Genomic DNA, 23,349 nt, shown 5'->3' with positions numbered 1-23,349 from the left:
ATATGGGGAGAACTCAAAAAAACAAAAAGAAAAAGATATGAACATACCCTCTTTCACAATTCTGTCCAAAATAAAGCAATAAAAAGTTGTGGTACCAGCATTACAGGCCCCTAGGTGAAACAAGAATGAGAACAAGAACAAGAAACGTGTTTTAAACCAACTGGCCTGGAGCATGGAGTAAGTTAGAAACAATATTTTGCTCCTCAGAACAACTTTGTATGGCTCAGTCTAGTGCAGAGCAAGAGGTACTAACAGTAGTTGAAGCGGATTTGATTTCAGATTTGTGTCTGGGCAAAAGAAGCAGTAGGGGGGAAAAAACGTGAAACATATCCCATTGATTGATTCAGATTAAAGAATGCTATTCAGAGAGTCATTTTCCCCAAATCCTTTCAGTTGAGGAAAGGAGACTGACTGTGGATCGACAAAAATGCGCATTACAAGATCAAAACCAAGTCCCTTTCCTGAATATCTTAACTGCCTTTGTGAAGCTCTGGAACTTGTTTTACAGCACAGGTCTCAAGTCAGCGGCAGAGCTCTCTTACCAATGACCAGACTCTGCTTGAGTTATTTCATGCACTCGATGATTGTAAGCAGAAGTTGCTTGAGCAGAGGCAGTTACTTCAGTTCAGAAGGAGTGGGAGTTAAGTAAATCTGTTCTTTTTTTGATTTTTTGATTCAGCAGTACCTTGCTTTAAACTGATTGTTGTTCCCCACTGATCTGTACTTTGAGGAAGTAACATCGAAATCTGAACTCCCCGATGCTACTGTGTAAAACTTTTTTTCCATTGGTCTGTCTTTTGTCAGCATTAACTCCCAATGTCAATTTACCAATCTGTAAATTTGATTTATACATCTCAGGAGTGCTGTGCAGCACCGAATTCACAGTACTCACACAAGTGAGAGAAGGGTCCTAGGCTCAGGATTTTGCCTCTGACCTTTTATCTGGACGGTCCTGCAAACCCTTGGGACCCTACTTTTTGATTTTGCAAAAAGAAAAAAGCTGACCTTGCTTACTGATGCCTGCTCCAAATTTTAATATTTAAATCTACATTTTCTTAACACTGATTTGTTTTGAGTAGCTGCTCTCAGAAGACAAATCTGGCATAAAAGTGCAGGACAATATAGCAAGACGTAGTATCTGTACTTTTATGGATTTGAAAGCATGATAATTGTGAAAAAACACTGAAAGATTCTTCCTTTAACAATTGTGTTTACTATTCAAAGTCCCTTCACCTCAGCTCTCTAACCCATAATTATAGGAGCTATCCTTCAAAACCAATCCTCTGGTTTTGTGAATCCATTTCTGTGATAAGCAGTTAATAAATATGGCACCAAACCACTGAAAAGCCAAAGAATGAGCTGATTTGAGTCTAGAACAAGACGAGGCACACAGGAAGTTAGTATTAACGGTAGTATTTCCCGGATATACTTCAAAAAAGAGTGCTTATAGCAGTGTCTTTATGGTTAGTATTTATGCTGTGGGCATAGCTTTCAAGGCTTCCTAAGTGTATCAGTAGATTGTAGTAGCTTGTTTTTAATAGAGCCATTAGAGCTTAAGTCGATAACAGGACTTTAACAGTCCAGTTATTTAAGAAATGAACTCATTCATTCATTCAGTAGCATTTATTGAGCGCTATGGGCAGAGCACTGTAGTAAGCGCTTGGAATGTACAACTCCAAAGAGGAAGGTCACCCTATTTTTTAACATCAACAAGTTGGTCCGAGTGGATCTGATTTCCGACCTCCCTCTCTTTAAGGGGGGTGGCTGCAGGGTTGGGCTTTTCAAGATTTCCTTCTGGTGAATAACTTCCTTTATTCTGCGATCTCTCAGCGAGTCACGGGATACGGGGATCGGGGCGCCACATTCCCAGGTCTCCGAAGGCCAGAGGGGAATGACGGCGGAGGGCAAGGATCCCGGCTCCGAGGACAAAAAGTCTGGGCACTTGGGCCGGCCGGCCGCCCCTATCCTGACCCTTTCCTTAGCCCTGGGGCGCCGTCCGAGAGCTGGGCAGAGCTCGGAGGACCAACCCTCCCATTCATTCATTCACTCCATCAATCGTATTTATTGAGAGCTTACTAGGTGCAGAGCACTGTGCTAAGCGCTTGGCATGTACAATTCGGCACCAGATAGAGACAATCCCTGCCCCATGACAGGCTCACAGTCTGAACGGGGGAGACAGCAAAGCAGAACAAAACAAATCACACCCAGGCATGCATGCAGACTTGCAGATGCAGACTTGCAGATGCAGACTTGCAGATGCAGACCCCGTCATGGGGCAGGGAGTGTCTCTATCGGTTGCCGAATTGTACATTCCAAGCGTTTAGTACAGTGCCCTGCACCTAGTAAGCGCTCCACAAATACTACTGAATGAATGAATATGCACCCTTGCATACACACACTTGCAGAGCCCTTCATGGGGCAGGGACTATATCTGTTGCCGAATTGTACATTCCAAACGCTTAGTACAGTGCTCTGAACCTAGTAAGCGTTCAATAAATACTACCGAATGAACACGCACACTTGCATAGCCCATCATTGGGCAGGGATTGTCTCTGTTGTCGAATTGTCCATTCCAAGCGCTTAGTCCAGTCCTCTGCACCTAGTAAGCGCTCAATCAATACTATTGAGTGAATGAATACGCACCCTTGCAGATGCACACCCAGCCGCCCGCTGCTGCCGCCCCTTCCTTCCTCCAGGCCCCCGAGGCGGCGGGCAGCAGCGCGGGAAGCGCAGGGACGACAACAGCAGCAGCAGCAGGAGGAGGAAGAGGAGGAGGAGGAGGAGAAAGAAGAAGAAGGCGGAATGTTACCTGGTGCCCTGCCCGGGCTGCGCAGATGTCCCCGTCCCCAGCCCAGCAGCTCGCTCCTCCGCAGCTCCGCTCGACGAAGCGGCCGCCAGTCCCAACGGCCGCAGGAAATAAAGCGTCGGGCCGGCCAGGCAGCCCGCCACTCCCCCCTCCCACCCGCTTCTTACGTCACGCTTCTGACGAAGCTGAGCGCCGGCCGCTCATTGGCCAAGCTGGAGGGGAAGGCCCCGCCCCCCGCCCCTCCGCCCCGCCCCTCCAGGCCGGCTCGCGACACCGCGCCTGCTCACCTGGCGCCTTGCCGCGTGGCGTGGCGGCACGTGAGCGCCCCCCCCCCCCCCCCCGACGCCCAGTCATCCACGCGCCTCCAGTGGGCGGCGTCTCCGTGGCAACCCTCGAGGTGGGGCCTGTCAATCACCTTCTGACTTGGTCTGGCCGAGGTTTGCCCCTGCCCCTGAGGACTCTGGGAAGGCCCCACCATAGCCAAGGGGCCTGGAAGTCAGAGGACCTGGGTTCCAATCCATGGCTCCGCCCCTTGTAGGCTGTGTCACCTCGGGTAAGTCACTTCACTTCTGGGGGGGCCTCGGTTGGAAAAGCAGCGTGGCTCAGTGGAAAGAGCCCGGGCTTGGGAGGCAGAGGTCATGGGTTCAAATGCCCACCCTGCCACTTGGCATTGTGTGACTTTGGGCAAATCACTTCACTTCTCTGTGCCTCAGTTACCTCATCTATCAAATGGGAATTAGCTGTGAGCCTCATGTGGGAAAACCTGATTATCCTGTATCTACCCCAGTGCTTAGAAGAGTGCTCTGCACATAGTAAGCGCTTAACAAGTACCAACATTATCATTATTATTATTACCTCATCTCTTAATATGGGGTGTAAGACTGTGAAGCCCTTTTGGGACGTGGACTCTGTCCAACCCGGTTCGCTTGGGTCTACCCCAACGCTTAGTACAGGGCCTGACCCAAAGTAAGTATTTAACAAATGCCATAATAAAACCACCGACAGTTCAGCCTGCTCTGCCCTGAGTGGGTCAGTACTATGTAGGTTTCACTGACTACAGTGGACAAACATAGGCTGTATAACTAAGTGCAAGCTCTCTAGTGTCAACGGAGACTGTGCCCCTTGGATTCAAGCTGTGCCCCTTGGATTCAAGCTGTGAAGGCCGAGCCTTTGTTTTTGCCCCCATAGTTTTTGGGGCTAGATTCCAAATTCTCACCTTCCAGGTCTTTGACATGACCTGAGAACTTCCTCCCAGCCTAGAAAGAGTTAAGAGATTCAGGAAAGGGCTTTAAAGACCCCAAATCAGGTCCTTTGTCTGACTCCCCCCAATCCCCTCCCACTTCCTCCCCACATGAAAAGGCCTTATCTCCTATTCATCCTTGCCCTCAGAGTAAAAAGTTGGCACCAAGGCTGCAAAGACCTTTGTGGACCAGCAGGATGATGGAGTCTCCTGGCAGGAAATTTAGCGAATTTTAACGGATAGAGCATGGATCTGGGAATCAGGAGGACCTGAGTTCTAATCCCAGTTCTGCCACTTGCCTGCTGTGTGACCTTGGGCAAGACACTTAACTTCTCTGGGCCAGGGGATTCAGACTGTGAGCCCCATGTGGGACATGGACCACGTCTAACTTGATTAGCTTATATTTACCCCAATTCTTGGTACAGTGCCTGGTACATACTGCTTAACAAATAGTATAAAGAACCCCCAAAGTGTGATTGAGTCTCACTCCTGAGCCTTAGGGACCTACACAGAGGAATTGATTTTAGTGCCAGTGACTTAAATAGAACCATTCACATTCTTCTGGCCAGTCATTTTTCCTCGGGGACACAGACTGCAACAAGCAAGTAGGTGGACAGGGTCCAACACATTGTCAAGTGCCCGTGTGGTCTGCACCCACATTAGTCAGCTACAGGCAGAACCAGGACTGGAACCCAGCTCTCCAGATTCCCAGAACTGTGAGCCTGGGCTTCGGAGTCTGAGGTCATGGGTTCGACTCCCGGCTCTGCCACTTGTCAGCTGTGTGCCTGTGGGCAAGTCACTTCACTTCTCTGTGCCTCAGTTACCTCATCTGTAAAATGGGGATTAACTGTGAGCCTCACATGGGACAACCTGATTACCCTGTATCTACCCCAGCGCTTAGAACATAAACTCTCCACATAGTAAGTGCTTAACAAATACCAACATTATTATTATTACTTTCCCCTGGATCAGCAGCAAAAGTGGACCAGGATAGATGACACTGAACTCTGTAGGGCAGAATGAGTTTAACTGACTTCATGGAACGGCTGTCCCCTTTCCCTTAGCCAGGAAGTCACGGGGGCAAGAATATTATTTCACCCTTAAATCCTCCCCCAAGAACAGCCCTCTGCTGGCCCTTCTGAGAAAATACTATAGTTAATGTTTCCAACCCTTTCCAGCCTATTCAGATTCTCTACTACAGAGAATAATAATAATATAATAATGGTATTTGTTAAGCGCTTACTAGATGCCAAGCTATGTTCTAAGCACTGGAAGAAATCAGCAGAGAAAGGGAGGTGTAACTCAGAGCAGAATCCGGGGTTGAAGGAGGTCCTAAAGCTAAACTAGGGTCAGGGACCCAAATGATGGTGGCACTCACCCCAAAATGAAGCAAGTAGTGGGTTCCCTCTAGACTGCAAGCTCGTTATGGGCAGGGAACGTATCTGCTAATTCTGTTGCACTGCACTCTCCCAAGTGCTTAATACAGTGCTCTGCACATACTAAGTGCTCAATAAATACCATTGATTGACTGATTAACTGATTTAATAAGAAAGCAGGAAGTGTAGGAGAGAAAGAAGAGATAGAAGGAAGAACTTGAAGGCCAAGACTCATTGGCTGTACAGTTCTACAATTTAGAACATGCTTGCTGGGAACTACCTAGTATCCACATGACCTAGTGGATAGAACATAGACCTGGAAGTTAGAAGGACCAGAGTTCTAATCCTAACTCCACCATTTGTCTGCAGTGGGACCTGGGCAAGTCACTTCACTTTGTGCCTCACTTCTCTCATCTATTAAATGGGAATTAAGACTACGAGCCCCATGTGGGACAAAAACTGTATCCAATTTGCTAGTATTCACCCCAGCGCGTAGTATAGTGCTTTACACACAGTAAGCACTTCACAAATACCACAATTATTATTATTCCCCCCAGCCAATGAGCATGCCTCAAATCCTGAACTTGGAAATTTGGGTATTTTTAAAGCCAATCCATAGTCAAGAGCACTTCCTTTAATAATGGGACTTAGAACTACTGATGTTCCCAAGAACCACAAATGGATCCCCCTAAACCCCTAGAGCAACTGCCCCCCAAGGTATACCTGTCCTTGCACTCACCCCACCCACTGAGAGGCCAGGGATGGATTTGGGCAGGCAGATTACTCTCCTCTCCTGGTTAGCACTTTTCATCCCTGGAACCATTACCAAGAGCATGGGTACCATGTGGAGTCAAAATTCTCCTTCCTACTTGGACTGTGAGCCCCATGTGGGGCGGGAACTGTGTAAGACTTGATTAACTTGTATCTACCTCAGCGCTTCCATTAAAAAAAAAGTATGGCATTGAGGGAACCAAGGTTTCCCTGCCTTGAGGGTAATGAAGCACCTGTGGTGATCTTGAAAGATTTGAGTGATATCTATATGCCTATCTTATCTGGTCCCCACCTTGTCTTCATAACCTTTTGCTACTCTAGGGAATGAACCAAAGGAGTAATATCTATCTACTCTGTCAGTTAGCCTAATCAGTATCCAGGGCACCTCAATAAAGGGCCCTGTGTGGAGGCAGAGGTCAGTCAATCAATGGTATTTGCTGAGTGCTTACTGTGTGCAGACCTTGGGAGAGTACAATACAAGAGAGTTGGTAGACATGTTCCCTGCACACAAGAAGTAGGTCCTGGATTGTTTCAAAGATTGCCTCTTAGATTACGCCAAGGATTTAGAGTTGGGGTGCCCTATCCCTCCCTCTGAGATGGGGAGGATAGCCGTCCACAGAGCTCAGCAGAAAGGGATGAGAGTGGGAGAAGGAAGGAGGCTAAACTTCTGAGTACTTAATTCACAGAGTCACAATGAAAAGTTGGCACCGGTGACCCCTGCATATCAGTTCAACCGGTCCTTTTGGACAGAACTCTTCTTGTTTAAGTGGTGCAGCTGTGCTGGAGCCCACCATCTAAGAGGGCCAGATTATGATTACTAAAGACCCCTTCTTACTCCTGGGAGACTCCTAAATCACTGAATTAGGCCAGTTAGAGCAGGACCAGGATAGGAACACTTGGTGGCACTTTGGTGATTGCTCTGGATGGCTGGAGTCTAAACTCCAGCTCCTTTGGCCACACATCAGAAAGTCTCTGTCAATTTCCACTCCCACCTCTTCCGCTGATGCCGCCTAAGCGAGAGTGTACCAAACCTAGCTGCCATGCTCCAGAACCCATAGCAACTCACTTTGAAAGTGGCTCTACTGCTCATCACCAACCAGAACAGGCTGAGCTGCCCACTCTGGCATCGGTTCTGCCCTTCCGCAGATGTCAGTGTAAAATCTAATATGATATAGGCTGTACCGAGCTGTGCTGTTTTCCGTGGTTCAGTAACAGATTAGTGTAGTCCTCCATGGGCTCAGGTTGATGCCTATCCAGCCCTTAAACCACAAAAACCAACAAAGGCAAAAGCAAACCCTGTCTAAGGGTGTGACCCCTAAGGAGATGTGGGTGGCACCCGGAGATAATATATGCCAGCATGCCTCAATCCCAATCCCAGTGATTCAATCACTTTGCACGCTATGTCGTAACTTGTTTTCTCCATGAACTGGTCCTGGGTTTAAAATGAGGGCGGCAGCAATCTGTAACATTTATTCCACTTAACATGGCTTCACAGGCACCTGCGAAGTTGACAGTACTGCCCCCTCCTAGCCCTTGGCTAAAATACACAGTGAGGTAAAGCCTGAGGTTGGTAAGAGAACAGAGCTTCCTTTGAACTCTCGAGGTTGGAAGGCTAGTGCCGTAGCTTTCAGGCACCTCATTAAACTGTCATTGGGCTTTCCTATATTGCTGGATCTAACCTACCCTTGGTTATGCCATCTTTCAGGTGACAAGAACTAGACTAATATAAAGAGCAGCTTAAGAACACTGCCATATGCAAAGCTCTCCCCACTCCCTTGATATTTAAAATGTTTTTCCTGGTCAAGCACTTAATTCTGCATGTTGGGCTTCTTCTTTCGTACTCCATTTAAAAAATCATTTCTGAATATTTTTCCTCTGCGCACCTTCCTTCTGTGCTTTTCCCCCTGCCATTCTCTCTAATTTATTCTTCCAGCACCCTTCCTAGAGTCCAGCTGTGTTGGGTGCCTTAAATAGCTCTTTACATGAAGAATATTTTTCAGAAGTTGCTGAGTTGAATGATGTTCCTGAGCAAAGGTTGAAAATGTTTGAGCCCACCTATCATTTTTTAATAAAAATATGTAGTTTAGAAAGCTAATTTCCCTTAGTAGTAGTTGTTCCTCATCTAACTATTTCAGTACGAGTCTACCACAGGAAGCAGCATGGCCTAGTGGAAAGAGCATGGGTCCTCAATCTAATCCCAACTCCCCTGCTTGTCTACTGTGTGAACTTGGACAAGTCACTTAACCTTTCACTGCCTCAGTTCCCTCGTCTTCAAATTGGGGATTCAGTACCTATTTTCCCTGTATCTACCCCAGTTGCTGAGCATAGTCCTTGGCACTTAGTAAGCACTTAACAAATGCCATAGTTTTTAACTGGACCAAATTTAGTCAGGTTGCTGTTTTCTCCAAACAACCCCTCACCTAACCCCAGGAATATGTTTATCAGTCACTTCAGTTCCTCTGAAGAAAAGAAGGGATCAGTGCTGGGCACATGAGGAAAGCAGGTTTGGCCATGGAATTAGGGAGGTCCATATATTCCTCTTCTCCCATGATGGAAGTACTACTATTAATGATAATTGTGGTATTTGTTAGGCACTTACTCTGTGCCAAGCCCTGTACTAACCTCTGAGGTGGATACAGAATAATGAGGTCCAATGTGGGGCTCACAGACAAAGTAGGACGGAGAACAAGTACTGAATCCTCATTTTGCAGATGAGGGAACTGGGCACAGGGAAGTTAAGTGACTTGCCCAAGATCACACAGCAGGCAAGTGACAGAGCCAAGTTTAGAACCCAGGTCCCCTTGATTTCCATGCCCTTGCTCTTTCCATTAAACCATGCTGCTTCTACTATAATCCCAGGCCTATTTCTTGAGATGTTTGAGAATATAAAAATCTCCCCAAATCAATCAGTTGTATTCATTGAGCACTTATTGTGTGCAGAGTACTGTACTAAGCACTTGGGAGAGTACAATATAACAGAGTTGGTAGACACATTCCCTGCTCGCAGTGAGTTTACAGCCTAGAGGGAAAGACCTTCCTTGTCCCTAAGGCTAATAGGCCATACTTCCTGACTACTTCCAACAAAAATTGAAATAATTAACACACTAATTAAAAAGGTCTCCTATCTCATTATGTGTGAAAATTTTCTTTTGGTGGATTTAGAAATGGTGAAAGTCGCAGTATTAACCGACTCAAGTCATCTGTTAACTGGCAGTGAAGGCTTACTCAATCCATGTTGCTTATGTGCCAGTGTGCCTTATTTGGCAGAGATAATTTTTTATGGGTCAGAGTTGAGTTAGCCTTCAAAGTATGGGTTCACATGATTGGATTGAACTATCTCAAGTATCAAGCATGGGGTTGCATGGTTGGCCCACTGGGGGAGAAGTTTTAAGCATTTAGGACTTTCTAGAATATTTAAGGGATTCTGTTTAGGGGACCTTTTTATTCCCTTCCTCCGGTTCGCTGATTTTAAGACTATAAAAGCTCCAGTTTGTGCCAAATGTGGTAATGGTTATGATTATATGGACACCTGTTTATTGAGAACTAGTTGAGAGTGGACAAAATAATTACCTAGCATAATAATAACTTTTAAAAAAATCACAAATTAAATTCCAGTGACCTCTGAGCAGTCATCAGTTGGAACCACATTCATTCATCACTAACTGACCTTTGCCCTAATGCGATGTTCTCTCAGTCTGTACCTCTATTATCTCACACATCCCCGGAGCTAACCAACCCCATGGGCCCAATCATAGCCACTTAACCTCTTTAGTAGTGAACCTTCTATGGATTTTTAGTTGCCCTGTGATTAACTCTTTTTTTTCCCATTTATCCTGAAGTCACAGCAGCTATGCACAATGCCTGAAATGACTCCTGTATTTCACCCAAGCACAAAGAAGGGTGGTCTTTCCAAGAGGTTGACTTTTCATTTCTCAGAACCTTCGGCATAATTCACCTTGTGCTCAGTAGGACTGATGTCAATTCTTTCCTCACTCATTTGTAATAGATCGTTAGAAGGCTTTTGACTCAGTCTAATCCATTCATCACATTTGGCAGACATTCTGAAATGGCTGCTGTATTTTCATCAGTCAGAACTCAAATTAACTTTTGGCACCAGGGGAAATGTCAGGGACTAGAAAATTTTTTTTCTTCATTTGAAGACAACTGATAAGAAAGATAAAAATTAGGAGGCTTTTCTTTTATTGGCCCTCATCCCTTGATTTATGATCTGTTATGCTACCTATTTTTGGAGAACAACCAGTTTCTGGTTCAGGATGTTCATCATTTTGTAAGATGAGGAGCACTGTAAGTCTGAACACTCTAGTTCTCTTATTGCATTCAACCACTCTCTGTAGCCATTTTAGCTATCCAATGAAAGTGCAGTAAGAAAATGAACTTATTTCCTGTTTTAAAATCACACGTTTTGAGAAACTGACTGCAAGAACAATTTATATCCTCAGACCACCCACTAGAGGGGAGGATGAGTTCAAGTAAAAGTTTCCGGGAACATTTTCTTTCCAAGTAGCAAATTCTCAGTGGAATTATTTTATGCCAGTGAATCCCAAATGGCTTGTAGGATTGCTAGAGTGTTCCAGAGGTGCTGTAGAGTGCCACAGAAGCTTTAGAGGGATCCATGGGAGAAATTAGCTTTTCACTTAAATGGGAGAAATAGATTAGGGTAGGGACTTCTTTTCATGCGGTTTGCTAAAATGCCTGTGTCTTCTTTAATCCTTTCACTCAGAATGTCAAGTTATTCCAAGCCTGTTTCTTTTAGCAGGAGTATAGCATTTTCAGTGAGGTGTAAACACTCCCCAGAATCCTTTTTGTTTTAAGTTTGAAGCCAGAAAGCCTGCAAACTGCTTTTATAGTTTAAGTTCTTTTAAGACTAGCACAGTATTAGGCTAAATATCATCTTAATAATAATCTTAATCATCAAATAAATAACATTTATTGAAAGCTTATTGTGTGCAGAGCACTCTACTGAGTGCTAACCTTACTGGTGCAGGTTCAGGATCAGAACAACCCTGTCGCTCAACCAGGTGATTCTCATTCAAAGTCACAGGTGCAGAAACTCCTCTCCAAGTACCGTTGGTTCAGTTTACCAATGTATCCCTGTTCTCCCTCCTACCTGGTCTGTGAGCCCCATTTGGGATAGAGACTGTCCTTTAGACCGTGTGCCTGGTGAAGGCAGAGATTACCTCTTTTTATTGCTGAATTTGAACTTTCCTATCGCTTAGTACAGTGCTTTGCACCCAGTTAGCACTCACTAAATACGATTGAATGAATGAACTTGTATCTACCCCAACGCTTAGAACAGTGCTTGATACGTAGACAGTGCCTAACGGATATCATTACATTCTTAAAAAATTTAAAAAATACCCCAGTTAGCACCCAGGTTGGCTCCATCTTGAAAACCAGCAATTGCAGGACATGCTCATACTATGTTGTAACCTCACAGATGAGTAGGCGACTGAAGAGTAGCCACATCGGTGTCTTCACTGCACGTTAGCCAGCTATTTTTAGTAATCTTACTGAGCCTGTCTGCCATACAAGATGCCCTAGAGGGTTCTTCAGTCAGAAACCCTCACCACTGATGGCATAGACTCAGCAAGGCTTCTTTTCCTTCTGACTACTCATCCTTCCTCCGTGGTGAGGTGTGGGTTGAACTTGGTAGGTGGAAGGAATGGCATAAAATATATTCTATAAATCTAAGAATACTAAGTATAATTACCTATAGGAAATAATGAAAAGTGCCTTGTAGCATTCCAAAAATCAAAAAATATTGACCAAAACAATAGAAAATGTATATTCAGTAGATTAAAAGAGATCAGCATAATTACATGTTCCTTTGCACCCTTTTTAGCAAAAAGATACCTTATGGAACTTGATTAGAGATGGCACTATGCTAAATAGATTTGATATGAACTAATGTTAAATTGAAATTGGCTTTAATCCATTTATTCAGTTCAGTCAAAATACTTATAACTAGGAGGAGGAGAAGATAAGTCTATAAGCCAAGGTAAACTTCACAGCAGAGCACTGTAAGTAATTCCAAGATTAAAATTCAGCTGCACTTTTATGAGAGCACTATAGACCGTAAACTCCTGGTGGGCGAGAATTGCATCTTCCAACTCTATTGTATGTATTTTCCCAAGTGCTCAGTACAGAACTCTGCACACAGTGAGCCCTCCATAAGTATTACGAACTGATTGACAAATGAAATGGTTGTTCAGGAATTCCTTCCTAGGTGGTTTTGCTTCAGAGTTCCAGAAGCAGAAACTCATCACCAAGTGATGTGGAGCTTGCCAAGCCAGTCCTTAGGGGTTCGTCTTTTGGGATCCTGGCAAAAGTGACTCTGCAATTTGACTGAATGTTACCTCCACCCTCTGCCTTTGAAGGAGTCACAGCCATTAGTGTTACAACATTCTCAGACAGTAAAGCAAACACTCTCTGCCTTGACCCTCGCTCCTCCCAGTTTGAGTGACTTCCTTTACCTCCAACTAAAGAATTATGCAAGTCTCCCTTTTCCAGAGCAGCCACCCTCGGCCACGGAACCCACCTGTTCTGGTTTGGTACCTCACAAAGAAATTCATTTATCCTACTTGTGTTGTCCAGAGACCGTAGAGAGAGGATGGTATGCTAATCAGTGGGTGTGTTTGAAAGCTAGGCAGCAACAAAAACAGCATCGAGTCTCCCTGATAAATTTTTTAAAAAGCATGATCAGTGAGTAATGATGTTACTCATATTTCAAGAAAATATTTTCTTTCAAGACAGAGGAAAAAATAAATCCTTTGGCAATCTTTGCTGTTCAAGTAATTTCTATCTAAGTCCTTCCTCATATTCCTGCAGTGTGTGGTGTCGATTATCATTTTCTGAAAAATCTCACAAATGTTATAATATGCAATACGCAAGCCTCCAATTGTGGTGAACTAAAAAAACAAAAACTACCCAGAGCATGTGGTTTCCTCAGAATGTGAGCTTGAAACTGCCATATACCCAGAGTATTATTGTAGTATTTGTTAAGCACCTACTATGTGCTAAACACTGTGGTATTACAAGACAATCAGGTTGGACATAGTCCCTGTCCCACATGGACACACAGTTTAACTAGGAGGGAGAACAGGAATTGAATTCCCATTTTACAGATGAGAAAACTGAGGCACAGAGAAGTTAAATGACTTGCCCAAGGCCACAAAGCAGGCAGGTGGCAGAGCAAGGATTAGAACCCAGGTCCTCTGACTCCCAAGCCAGTGCTCTTTCCACTAGGCCAGCCCTTTTACTCTAAAAGTGGAGCTTCCTTCTTTTTATCTCTATATAATATTTGATCCTGCTCTTCTCCAGTTTCCTCCAGGAGCTCCTGAATAGCTAGGAGTAGATGTCAATCAGAAAAGGGGAGAGGCTGACCACTGGCAGTCAATTAAGTAGGTTGTTCTAATAGTCCATTTGGGAGGTTGTTGTAAGGATAGAAGAGGGGCAGATCTGTGAAGAATTTGGAGGATTTTGAGACAGATCATATACGGTGGACAAATGAGAAGGGGTTAGCAAAGATGACACCAAAATTGCCAGCTTGCAGGGCAGGGACGGAAGAGTGTTTCAACAGTCATGAGAAGGTTAGGAAGAAGAGGAGGTTTAGGGGAGAAGATGTGGAGTTCAGCTTAGGGTGAGTTAAAAGTGTCAGTGGGTCACCCAGAAGAAGTTGTCTCAGAGGCAGAAAGAATTGGGAATGTGAGGAGCAGATGAGAAGTTGATATTTATTTATATATATGGTATTTGTTAAGCGCTTACTATGTGCCAAGCACTGGTCTAAGTGCTGGGGTAGTTACAAGGTAATCATGCTGTCCCACATGGGGCTCACAGTCCTACTCCCCATTTTACAGATGAGGTAACTGAGGCACAGAGAAGTTAAGTGACTTGCCCAAGGTCACACAGCAGACAAGCAGCAGAGCAGGGAGTAGAACCATGTCCTCTCACTCACAAGCCCGTGCTCTTTCCACTAAGCCATGCTGCTTCTCAGGGAAAGTAATTGTTGTCTATGAAGAAGAATGGTGTTCCAAGCCCAAGACAGAACGGGGACAAGATGAGATTGAGGTATGGTAAGTTGGTTGGCTTTAGAGGAGTGAAGTATGTGGGTTAGGTTAGCATCTTTCACTGTAGAGAGATTTAATATGTTTTTATGCAAAAGTTACATTCCACTGGAAATTCCCAGGCTCATTAAATTCATACACCCCTTAAATGAAACAAAACAAAAAGACAGCTAAAATAAAAGATCTCAACAGTGGAAGTGAAGGCCTTCTTATTAAACTATAATTTTAGGAGTTTAAAGTAAAGAAGTTACAACTGTAACTCACTTGGAATTGAGTAAGGACATTGGTGCTAAAACATCAACTATTTTCCAAAGGGCCTTGGGATATTAAGGGATGAAAATATTTCAGCAAAAAGACAGAGAGAATGGCATAGGGGGAATTAATTGTGCCTGAAGTTCAGGCTGTTCTTGCCTTTTCTAAAGGATTCCAATCACTGCTCTTTTACAAATGTCTCACCTAGCTTCTGGCTTTAATAAACTTAGCTTAATGCCATTTGCTCTGAGACCAATGCCAAATTTCCCAGAACCTCAAACCCACAGCTAAAAAGAAAAAAAGGGAAAAAAAAAGCCCACCACCACACAATTAAGCAGAGCAGTTGCCAATGTTCTTGTAAACTCTTCCTCTTTTGGCAGTTTTCCATTCTAGATACAATAAATGTCCTTTGAAAATGGCTCTGCCCATACTTTTAAATTATACCAGAGAAGCTAGTTGGAGAATAGGGCCTTAATATAAAAGCCTGGTTCTCCAAAGAAGTTTGAATGAAAATACAGATCGGTACTAAATAACTGCTGAAACAGAATGACTCACTTAAAATTGCCAGGTGGAAAAATTTCAACATGCAATAAATTTAGGTAACCTTTTTCCTGCTTTCCTAGGTTAAGGTTTCAGGACTATTGCATTATCTCATCTAAAACAACCTGAGGAAAAATACCTAAACAAATCTAGGGCTGATTTAGTCATTTCTTATCCTAACAAAATACTATAATCATCTCCCCATTATGATCCCTAATGGAGAGGCCCACTAGGGAGGATAACTGAATTGTTGATTAGTCTTTCAGTACCAGCTCAGTCTCTCACCTCATTCCCTGGCTGCTTTATGTCTCCTCTATATCAGCACTCTTTCCAGTCCCCCTCAGTAGCTGCTGTTAGTTCAACATTTTGGGACCAGTAAGACCAATAAGGACTATTGACCTGACAGCTGAGGAAGGATTTTTGCGATGAGAAAATAGAAGTGATCTATGATACTCATAATCTCTGGGGGCACAATCAGGGCATTGTTTATGATATTTGGTAGGTGCTTCATTCAATATATACAGAGCGCTTAATGTGTGCAGAACACTACTAAGCTCTTGGGAGCATACAATACAATAGACAGACACATTCCCTGCCCACAATGAGCTTACAGTCTAGACGTGGGGAGACAGACATTAATATAAATAAATTGCAAATATGTACTTAAGTGCTGTGGGGCAGGGGCAGGGCTTGGGGGGGAGAACAAAGGGAGCAAGTCAGGGTGGCACAGAAGGGAGTGGGAGAAGAGATAAGGGGGGGCTTAGTCAGGGAAGACCTCCTTGTGGAAATGTGCCTTCAGTAAGGCTTTGAATAGGGGGAGAGTAACTGTCTGTTGTATTTGAGGAGGGAGGGCATTCCAGTCCAGCGGCAGGACTTGGGCGAGGGGTCAGTGGCAAGATAGGTGAGTTCAAGGCCTAGTGAGAAGGTTAGCATTAGAGGAGTGAAGTGTGCGGGCTGGGTTGTAAAAAGAGTAGTGTGGTGAGATAGGAGGGGGGAAGGTGATGGATTGCTTTAAAACCAATGGTAAGGAGTTTTTGTTTGATGTGGAGGTGGATGGGCAACCACTGGAGTTTTTTGAGGAGTGGGGTGACATGTTCTGAACGTTTTTGTAGGAAAAAGTGCTTACTATGTTCCAGGTACTGTACTAAGCCCTGGGATAGATACAAACTAATCAGGTTGGATACAGTCCATGACCCACATGGGGATTGTAGCTTTAATCCCCATTTGACAGATGAGGTAATAGAGGCACAGAGAAGTCAAGTGATTTACCTAAGTTCACCGGGCAGACAAATGGTGTTGTGGGATTAGAACCCAGGTCCTCTGACTCCCAGATCCATGCTCTTTCCACTAGGCCATGCTTCTTCTCTCTTTAAATACATAAAGTGTTTTCCTGATTCAAAGTTGAAGATTCTACAATTACACACTAATCTAAATCAACACCTGAATGTTGTTTGTGCCTAGGTTTTTTCAGTTTTGAAAAAATATTCAGTCTCCACTGAAATAATCCCAGAACGCTAACTGTGGTGCTACAGACCATATTTGTCTTGCTTCCCGTGTTCCTGATGATGATTAAGAAAGCTGATTCATGCCCTACTGCCCTTTCCACTTTGAGCACATATATCAGTTGTCCTCCGGTTAGCAGCCCTAGCCAATATTGCTCTTTGCTGCTCGTTGTCTTCAACTCTTGAACTCCACAGAGACTTTGCTTAAAAAGAGCCACCTTGTCTTTGGTTACTATATGTCAGTGACCTGACTGCTCTTGTTCTCCTGCAGTTGATGACTGGCTCACAGACTGAAGCTGTGCTTCAGCATGCCCTTAGAACATTAAAGTTCAATAGAAGAGAGTCCTGACAAATACACACGACCACATAAAAAGATAATAAGCTGTATCATTACTACTTTTAATAATAGTAATTAGTAATTGTGGTGTTTAAGCACTTAAAATGGGGCAAGTATTGTACTAAATACTGACTGTACAAAACACTGGGGTAAATACAAGATAATCAAGGCAGACACAGTCCCTGTCCCAAATAGAGCTCACAGTCTTAATTAGGGGAGAGAGTATGTATTTCCTCCCTATTCTACAAATGAAGCAACTGAGGCACAGTGACCGTTAGTGACTTGCCCAAGGTCACACATCAGACAAGTGGAAGAACCAGGTTTAAAACCTAGGCCCTCTGATGCCCAGGCCCGTGGTCTTTCCATTAGACCTCGCAAATTAAACTGGGTGAAGCAACATGAAAATTATATTTAGGTCATGTTACTTGAGCTAGAAGAGGGAAGGAAAAATGAAACTAGAGGTGTCAAGAAGGGTTATAAAGAGATAAGAATAACTCAATCCTATTTCTCATCTGGCAGAGTGTTTTGTATGGAGAAGCATTCTCACTGCTCCTTTTCCTCACTACTTAAAAAGAGTATTTAAAAACAGGAAATGTTGCCAGGATGAATAAAAGACACATGATCCCCCAGGAATCATAGGAGCAGACAACTATAACAATGTCATAAGCCAAGAGGGTTATGTTCTTATATTCACTTACATGTACATTACTCATTTCCCTTCCAGAAGAAATTGGCATTCACTTCTTATAACCAGACTGTAGAAGTCAATTCTTTCCAGGTTAACCAGAAAGTTAATGGGCTAACTTAAACAGTTACTACAGGACAAGCACCATATGAAACACGGGGTAAATTACGAGTTAGGTCAGACACATTCCCTGTCCCGAATGGGGCTCACAGTCTCAAGTAGAAGAGAGAATAGGTGTTTCACCCCCATTTTACAGATGAAGAAACTGAGGCGTAATGGAGAAGCTGCAAGATGTAGTGGATAGAGCACGGGTCTGGGAGTCAGAAGGTCATGGGTTCTAATCCTGACTCCACCATTTGTGTGCTTTGTGACCTTGGGCAAGTCACTTCACTTCTCTGTGGCTCAGTTCCCTCATCTGTAAAAGGGGGACTGAGATTGTGAGCCCCACATGGGACAGGGACTGTGTCCAACTCAATTTGCTTGTATCCACCCCAGTGCTTAGTACAGCGCCTGGCATATACTAAGTGCCTAATAATTACCACAATTATTATTCTTATTGCCCAAGGTCACACATTGAGATGTAGAATATGAGCAGTATGATGGCCCAGAGATGTAGGTATTTATCCCCATAAATAACAGGATATTTCCCAGGAACAGAATGAGAAAACAGAAGGTCAAATCAAAGTGATAGCAAAAATAGATATGTTAATCCTTTAGGGAGAAAACAGCCTTTAGGGGAAAAAAAAGAAGCTCTATTAAAATATTACAGGGTCTAATCTGGCATTTTTAATATTTCATCATATAAAGTCTGTACCTTTTCAGTTAACTGTCCCGTGAGCCTGGAAAGATTTGAATTCTGCAGTCTCTAAGAAGTGAATACCAATTTCTTCTGGAAGGGAGAAGAATGATATATCTTAGAGTTAAAAGCTACTATGTAGAGCCCTTCCCTTCTAAAAAAAATATTGTTCTAAATTCATAGAGAAGGCCTATGACTGCAATTTATTTTATAATTCAGAATTATAACAGTAGTTCCTGGGGTTGGCTGGAGCAGAGGAAGCAGAGGTGGAGGCAGTCCTGGCAGTATAGGGAATTAGCTGTAGTAATCTTAGTAATGGTATTTATGGAATGCCTATTTAATGCATCCACTGAACTAAGCACTTGGGAAATAACAGAAACACGAGATATATTCCCTGACCACAGTAAACTTGCACTGTGATGGGAAGGCAGACATAAAAGCAGTCACTACCAGTGGAATCAGAATAAGTAAAATTGAAAATTCAATTGAATATACATATATGCACAAGTTGCTCCAGGGCTCAGGCTGGCTCCTGCATGAGAACCATCATAGCCGAGTGGATAGAGCCCAGGCCTGGGAGTCAGAAGGTCCTGAGTTCTAATCCTAGCTCTGCCACCTGTCTGCCAAAGGGAGCTTGGGTAAGTCACTTCACTTCTCTGTGCCTCAGTTACCTCATTCGTAAAATAGGGAATAAGACTGTGATCCCCATATGGGGACAGGGACTGCGCCCAACTTGATTTGCCTATTTCCACCTCAGAGCTTAGTACAGTACATGGCCCATAGTAAGCGCTTAAGAAATACCATTAAAAAAAAGGTGGGGGGTTATGGTAGGAACCTGGCAAGATGCAGGCTGAGGTGTAAGAGTCAGCTGAACTTAAAAAAAAAAATAGTGGCTGGCCTGTCCAAATTTTGCTTTCATTTCTCTTCAAAATTATCATGGAATCTGTAGATCAGGTTTGGTGACCTCAGTTTTTTTTATTTTAAATGCTTGAAATTTTTCAGGTCTTGATGTTTATGCTTCAACTGCTTACCTGTCACTGCATATCCCGTGTCAGTACAGATAAAAAAGGTATCGTTCTTGACTATGTATTTCTCTAATTATGCATTTGGAAATTCCTGAATAAAAAGCACCAATGGAGTACAACGTATTATTATTGAATTAATGGTATTTTTAGACTGCTTGGTCACATCTGTCCTTAGTAACAGCTTTGAGAATCTAATGTATTTAGGTCATTTCTGGCTCGATTGTTCCTTTAAAATTAAGATATGTGGACTCCATTTCCAATCTCTTGAATTATCAACCCCATATAAAAGCCTGAATAAGGACAAAAAACACCAAGACAAGCCTATTCTTCTCAATATAAATGTGAGCTCTATCAAAATGGTTTCAGAAGTTTGGGCCACTCTTTTCCCTGCTAATGAAAACATTTTATATTTGTCCAGTAATCACAGAACTAAAATGTAAACTCTCCCATATTTCACTCAGGTTGTAAAGTTGTGGCTTTTTGTGTGTGCATGTTTGGTTGTTTTGGCTTTTTTGGTTTTGTTTTGTTTTTCCAATCAAAGGGAAGGGTTAGGTTCATAGGATACAACTTTTCAGTTTGAATGTGAGACCAAAAATGGGATGGGGCTTTTGGCCGGGGAACAAGCATGATTGGTTCTGGGAGTAGAGACAGGTTTTGAATTACTAATGTGTCAGAAACACCCAATCTGGGGTCATTATTATTGTTATTATTATTATTATTATTCATTAATTATAACAATAACTGTGCTTACTATTTGCCAAGCGCTGTACTAAGAGTAGATACGAAATCATCAGGTACCACTTAGGGCTCACAGTCTAAGCAGGAGGTAGAACAGGTATTGAATCCCCATTTTATAGGTGAGGAAACCGAGGCTCGGAGAAATTAAATGACTTGCCCAGGGTCACTTAGAAGGTAAGGGGCAGAGTCAGAGTCAGCTCCTCTCCCAGGTCCATGCTCTTTCTACTAAGCCACACTACTTCTTATAGTCTTTTGATTCCCTCAGAAACTCTTAGGTTCTCTCATCCATCCTTGGAGACCTGAGATGAGGTAGCCTGGGGAGTCCAGCCCTGAAAAGTGTGGGAGTGAAAGCAATGGCTTTGTTTCCACAGCTGGAAATACATGGAGCAATGGTCTCCATTGCCCCAGTGAAGTTGGCACCTAAGGAGGAGTTATAAATCCCTCAGATGGGCAAGAAGTATACGCACTCACATGTTGAAATCACAGGTGGAATCTTCTCCAGCAAGTAGCATCCCTTCTCCCAAATGAAACCTGAATATTTAATTTAGGGTCATGGTTCAAATTAATGTTCCCACCTAAAACAGCTGTCAATCTATTTCACTAAAGCAAACCACCCTAAATTCTTGGCTACTCAAAATTAGAGCCAAAAGCCATCTTTTTTCTCTCCTTAAAGTACTGTATTTGTCAACTGTTATTTAAGTTGGGCAACTCTGAAAGCACTGGTTGGTAATATAAACGGTCAAATTCAAATTCAAGTAATTCTCTAGAAGGAAGTTTAACAGATGCAAAAGGCTTGAGTATAATTTGTCCCCTAGAAAATTTTTTGGGGTGAGATGTGAGAAATAATTGATATGTTTATCACCCACCAAATGAAAATTTGTTTCTTTTTGCCTTTATCATCTCTAGGCATCATTTGTCTCTTGACATCTTCATGTTGTGGCTATTTGTGAGCAAAAATTTCATTTTTGGATTTTATAAAGTTAATGATTTTTATAAACTTTATGCTTTTATAAATTTTAATAATTTTCCTCAGTCTGACTTTCCAGAATAAAGTTCTAATCCTTTTAGTCCGGTCTTGTTCACCCGATGATCCATATGCCTTATCATTTTGATTATCTTTCCTAGGTCTATCATAAGATTTGGTGATCAGAACTGCAACAGTATTAAAGGAGTAGGTTTACCAGCTTTTTTTATAGTGATAAAATTATGCTTTTTGCTTTGTTTTCCGAATCCCTCCTGATAGTGCACAGAATAAGTTGATCTTTTTGGCTACTTCTGAATACTGGGCCGATGATTTGAAGGAACATGTTTCAAAATGAATAATAATTGTGATATTTGTTAAGCACTTACTGTGTTCCCAGCAATACACTGAACCCTGGGGTAGATAAAAAAAAATTATGTCAGACACAGTCCCTGTCCCAAACGGGGCTCAAGCTTTCTTCGTGTAGTTATAACTGTGTTTTAACTGTGTTTTCCCTAGATGCACCAATCAATCAACCAACCAATAGTATTTATTTGAGTGCTTACTGTGTGCATATAATGTACTAAGTGCTTGGGAGAATACTATATAGATGAGGAGGGTTTTTTTGTCTTTTAATGGTATTTGTTAAATTCTTACTATGTGCCAGGCATTGTTCTAAACACTGCGGTAGGTATAAGCTAATCAGGTTAGAAACAGCACATGGCTCACAGGGACTCCAATCATAATCTTCATTTTACAGGTGAGATACCTGAGGCACAGAGAAGTTAAGTGACTTGCCCAACGTCACAGAGACAAGTGGCAGAACTGGAATTAGAACCCAGGTCCTTCTAACTCCAAGGGCCATGTTCTATCCATGGTTAGGACTTTCTGCAGGTCATGAAGTAGCTTGATTTACCAGGGATGCCCAGTTAGTGTCCTCCTATATGCAAAGGGAGACTAAGAATGACAAATGTTAGATGTCATTCTCGTCTAACATTTTATAAATTCAATTCAAGGCTGTTCGGGGATTCTACAAATGGAGCCTATTTCCTCTTAGATTGGAATGCTGAGGTATCTGGGATTTTTTTTTTCATGTTTTCTGTGATCATTTGTCACCAATTAGTGTTCTTACCAAACAATTAGTCTTCTTACAGAGTCCTCAACGTCGAGGACTCCATTCTAATATGCATATTCCAGGTCATGTAGCTGCAAGATCCAACCAGCCACTCTGTGGACAAGAAGGACACCTAGAGGCAGCTAAAAATGATTAAATTTTACGGAAAGTCCCAGCTGGAGAGATTGCTTTTCCACTGAACAATTAGATCCATTTTACATAATAGATTGGTTGTTAAGTGGAATACCAGGTGGATTAGTCTATTATGATTATCACTCAAATGGTAAATGCTTATTATATATTAAAACGAATGGATATCCTAATTGTTGCTACTATAAATATGTGTAATATCTTGTCAATGATTAAACTAGGGGATTAATTAATCATTTATAAAGTTTACTAATTGTAGAAAGATAGATTCAGCATCTTAGTCCTGGATGAGACCTTGAAAGATAATTTTCTCTGTCAGAAGCCTCTCTGAACTAGATGTGAACCTCTGGCTATTTTAAAATAACTTCCATGAGGAGATTCCACAAGCTCTCAGTAATGCATTACAATGTTTAACCCCCCTCACCATTGGAAAAATCCTTTTTAATATCTGACCTACATGTCTCATGTTTTATTTAAAACTATTTCTTTGTGTTCCATCTTTAGGGGAGTTGGAAGACGGCTGAACACCATCCTCTGGGAAAAGACCCTTTCTTTCCTGTATTGGAACGCTTCTATTAAACTGACTACTCTCAGTTTCTGTAACCTTTCCACACATCTTGTTTTCCAACCTTTTTAACCATTTCTGAAAGGCGCCTCTGAATCACCCCTGAGTTCTCCACCTCTGTCTTAGTTAGGAGACTCAGAATTGGACCTGGTACATGGCTCAGTGGAAAGAGCACAGGCTTGGGAGCCAGAGGTCGTGGGTTTGAAATTCTGCTCTGCATTTGTCAGCTGGGTGACTTTGGGCAAGTCACTTAACTTCTCTGTCCCTCAGTTACCTCATCTGTAAAATGGAGATTAAGACTGTGAGCTCCACATGGGACAATCTGATTATTTTGTATCTACTCCAGTGCTTAGAACAGTGGTTGGCACATAGTAAGTGCTTAAATACTATTATTATTATTGTTAACT

At 42.8% G+C, this 23,349-nt stretch overlaps 2 protein-coding genes across 4 annotated transcripts in view; one reads left to right on the top strand and one right to left on the bottom strand.

The window, feature by feature from the left end:
• The window catches only part of SOAT1 (sterol O-acyltransferase 1), a 46,120-nt gene extending 43,198 nt beyond the window's left edge, over positions 1-2,922 (bottom strand). For 2 of the 3 annotated variants that reach the window (XM_039914293.1, XM_007668934.3), the window contains exons 1-2: positions 2,810-2,922; positions 48-110 (exon numbers count right to left, since the gene is read on the bottom strand). The gene's annotated coding sequence lies outside the window, so the exon portion shown is untranslated. The remainder of the gene's footprint in view (positions 1-47; positions 111-2,809) is intronic. The other variant, XM_007668935.3, reaches the window with a different exon arrangement.
• A 243-nt stretch (positions 2,923-3,165) lies between these two features.
• Positions 3,166-23,349, top strand: part of ABL2 (ABL proto-oncogene 2, non-receptor tyrosine kinase) — a 101,505-nt gene continuing 81,321 nt past the window's right edge. The window contains exons 1-2 of the mRNA XM_029081143.2: positions 3,166-3,359; positions 19,392-19,458. Coding sequence (XP_028936976.1) covers positions 19,398-19,458 — 61 coding nt within the window. The 5' untranslated portion in view covers positions 3,166-3,359; positions 19,392-19,397. The remainder of the gene's footprint in view (positions 3,360-19,391; positions 19,459-23,349) is intronic.

Source organism: Ornithorhynchus anatinus, chromosome 16 (genome assembly GCF_004115215.2).
Source record: "Ornithorhynchus anatinus isolate Pmale09 chromosome 16, mOrnAna1.pri.v4, whole genome shotgun sequence".
Classification (NCBI taxonomy): Eukaryota; Metazoa; Chordata; class Mammalia; order Monotremata; family Ornithorhynchidae; genus Ornithorhynchus; species Ornithorhynchus anatinus.
The sequence above is the reverse complement of the archived record's forward strand: the minus strand, read 5'-3'. Positions and strand labels throughout refer to the sequence as shown.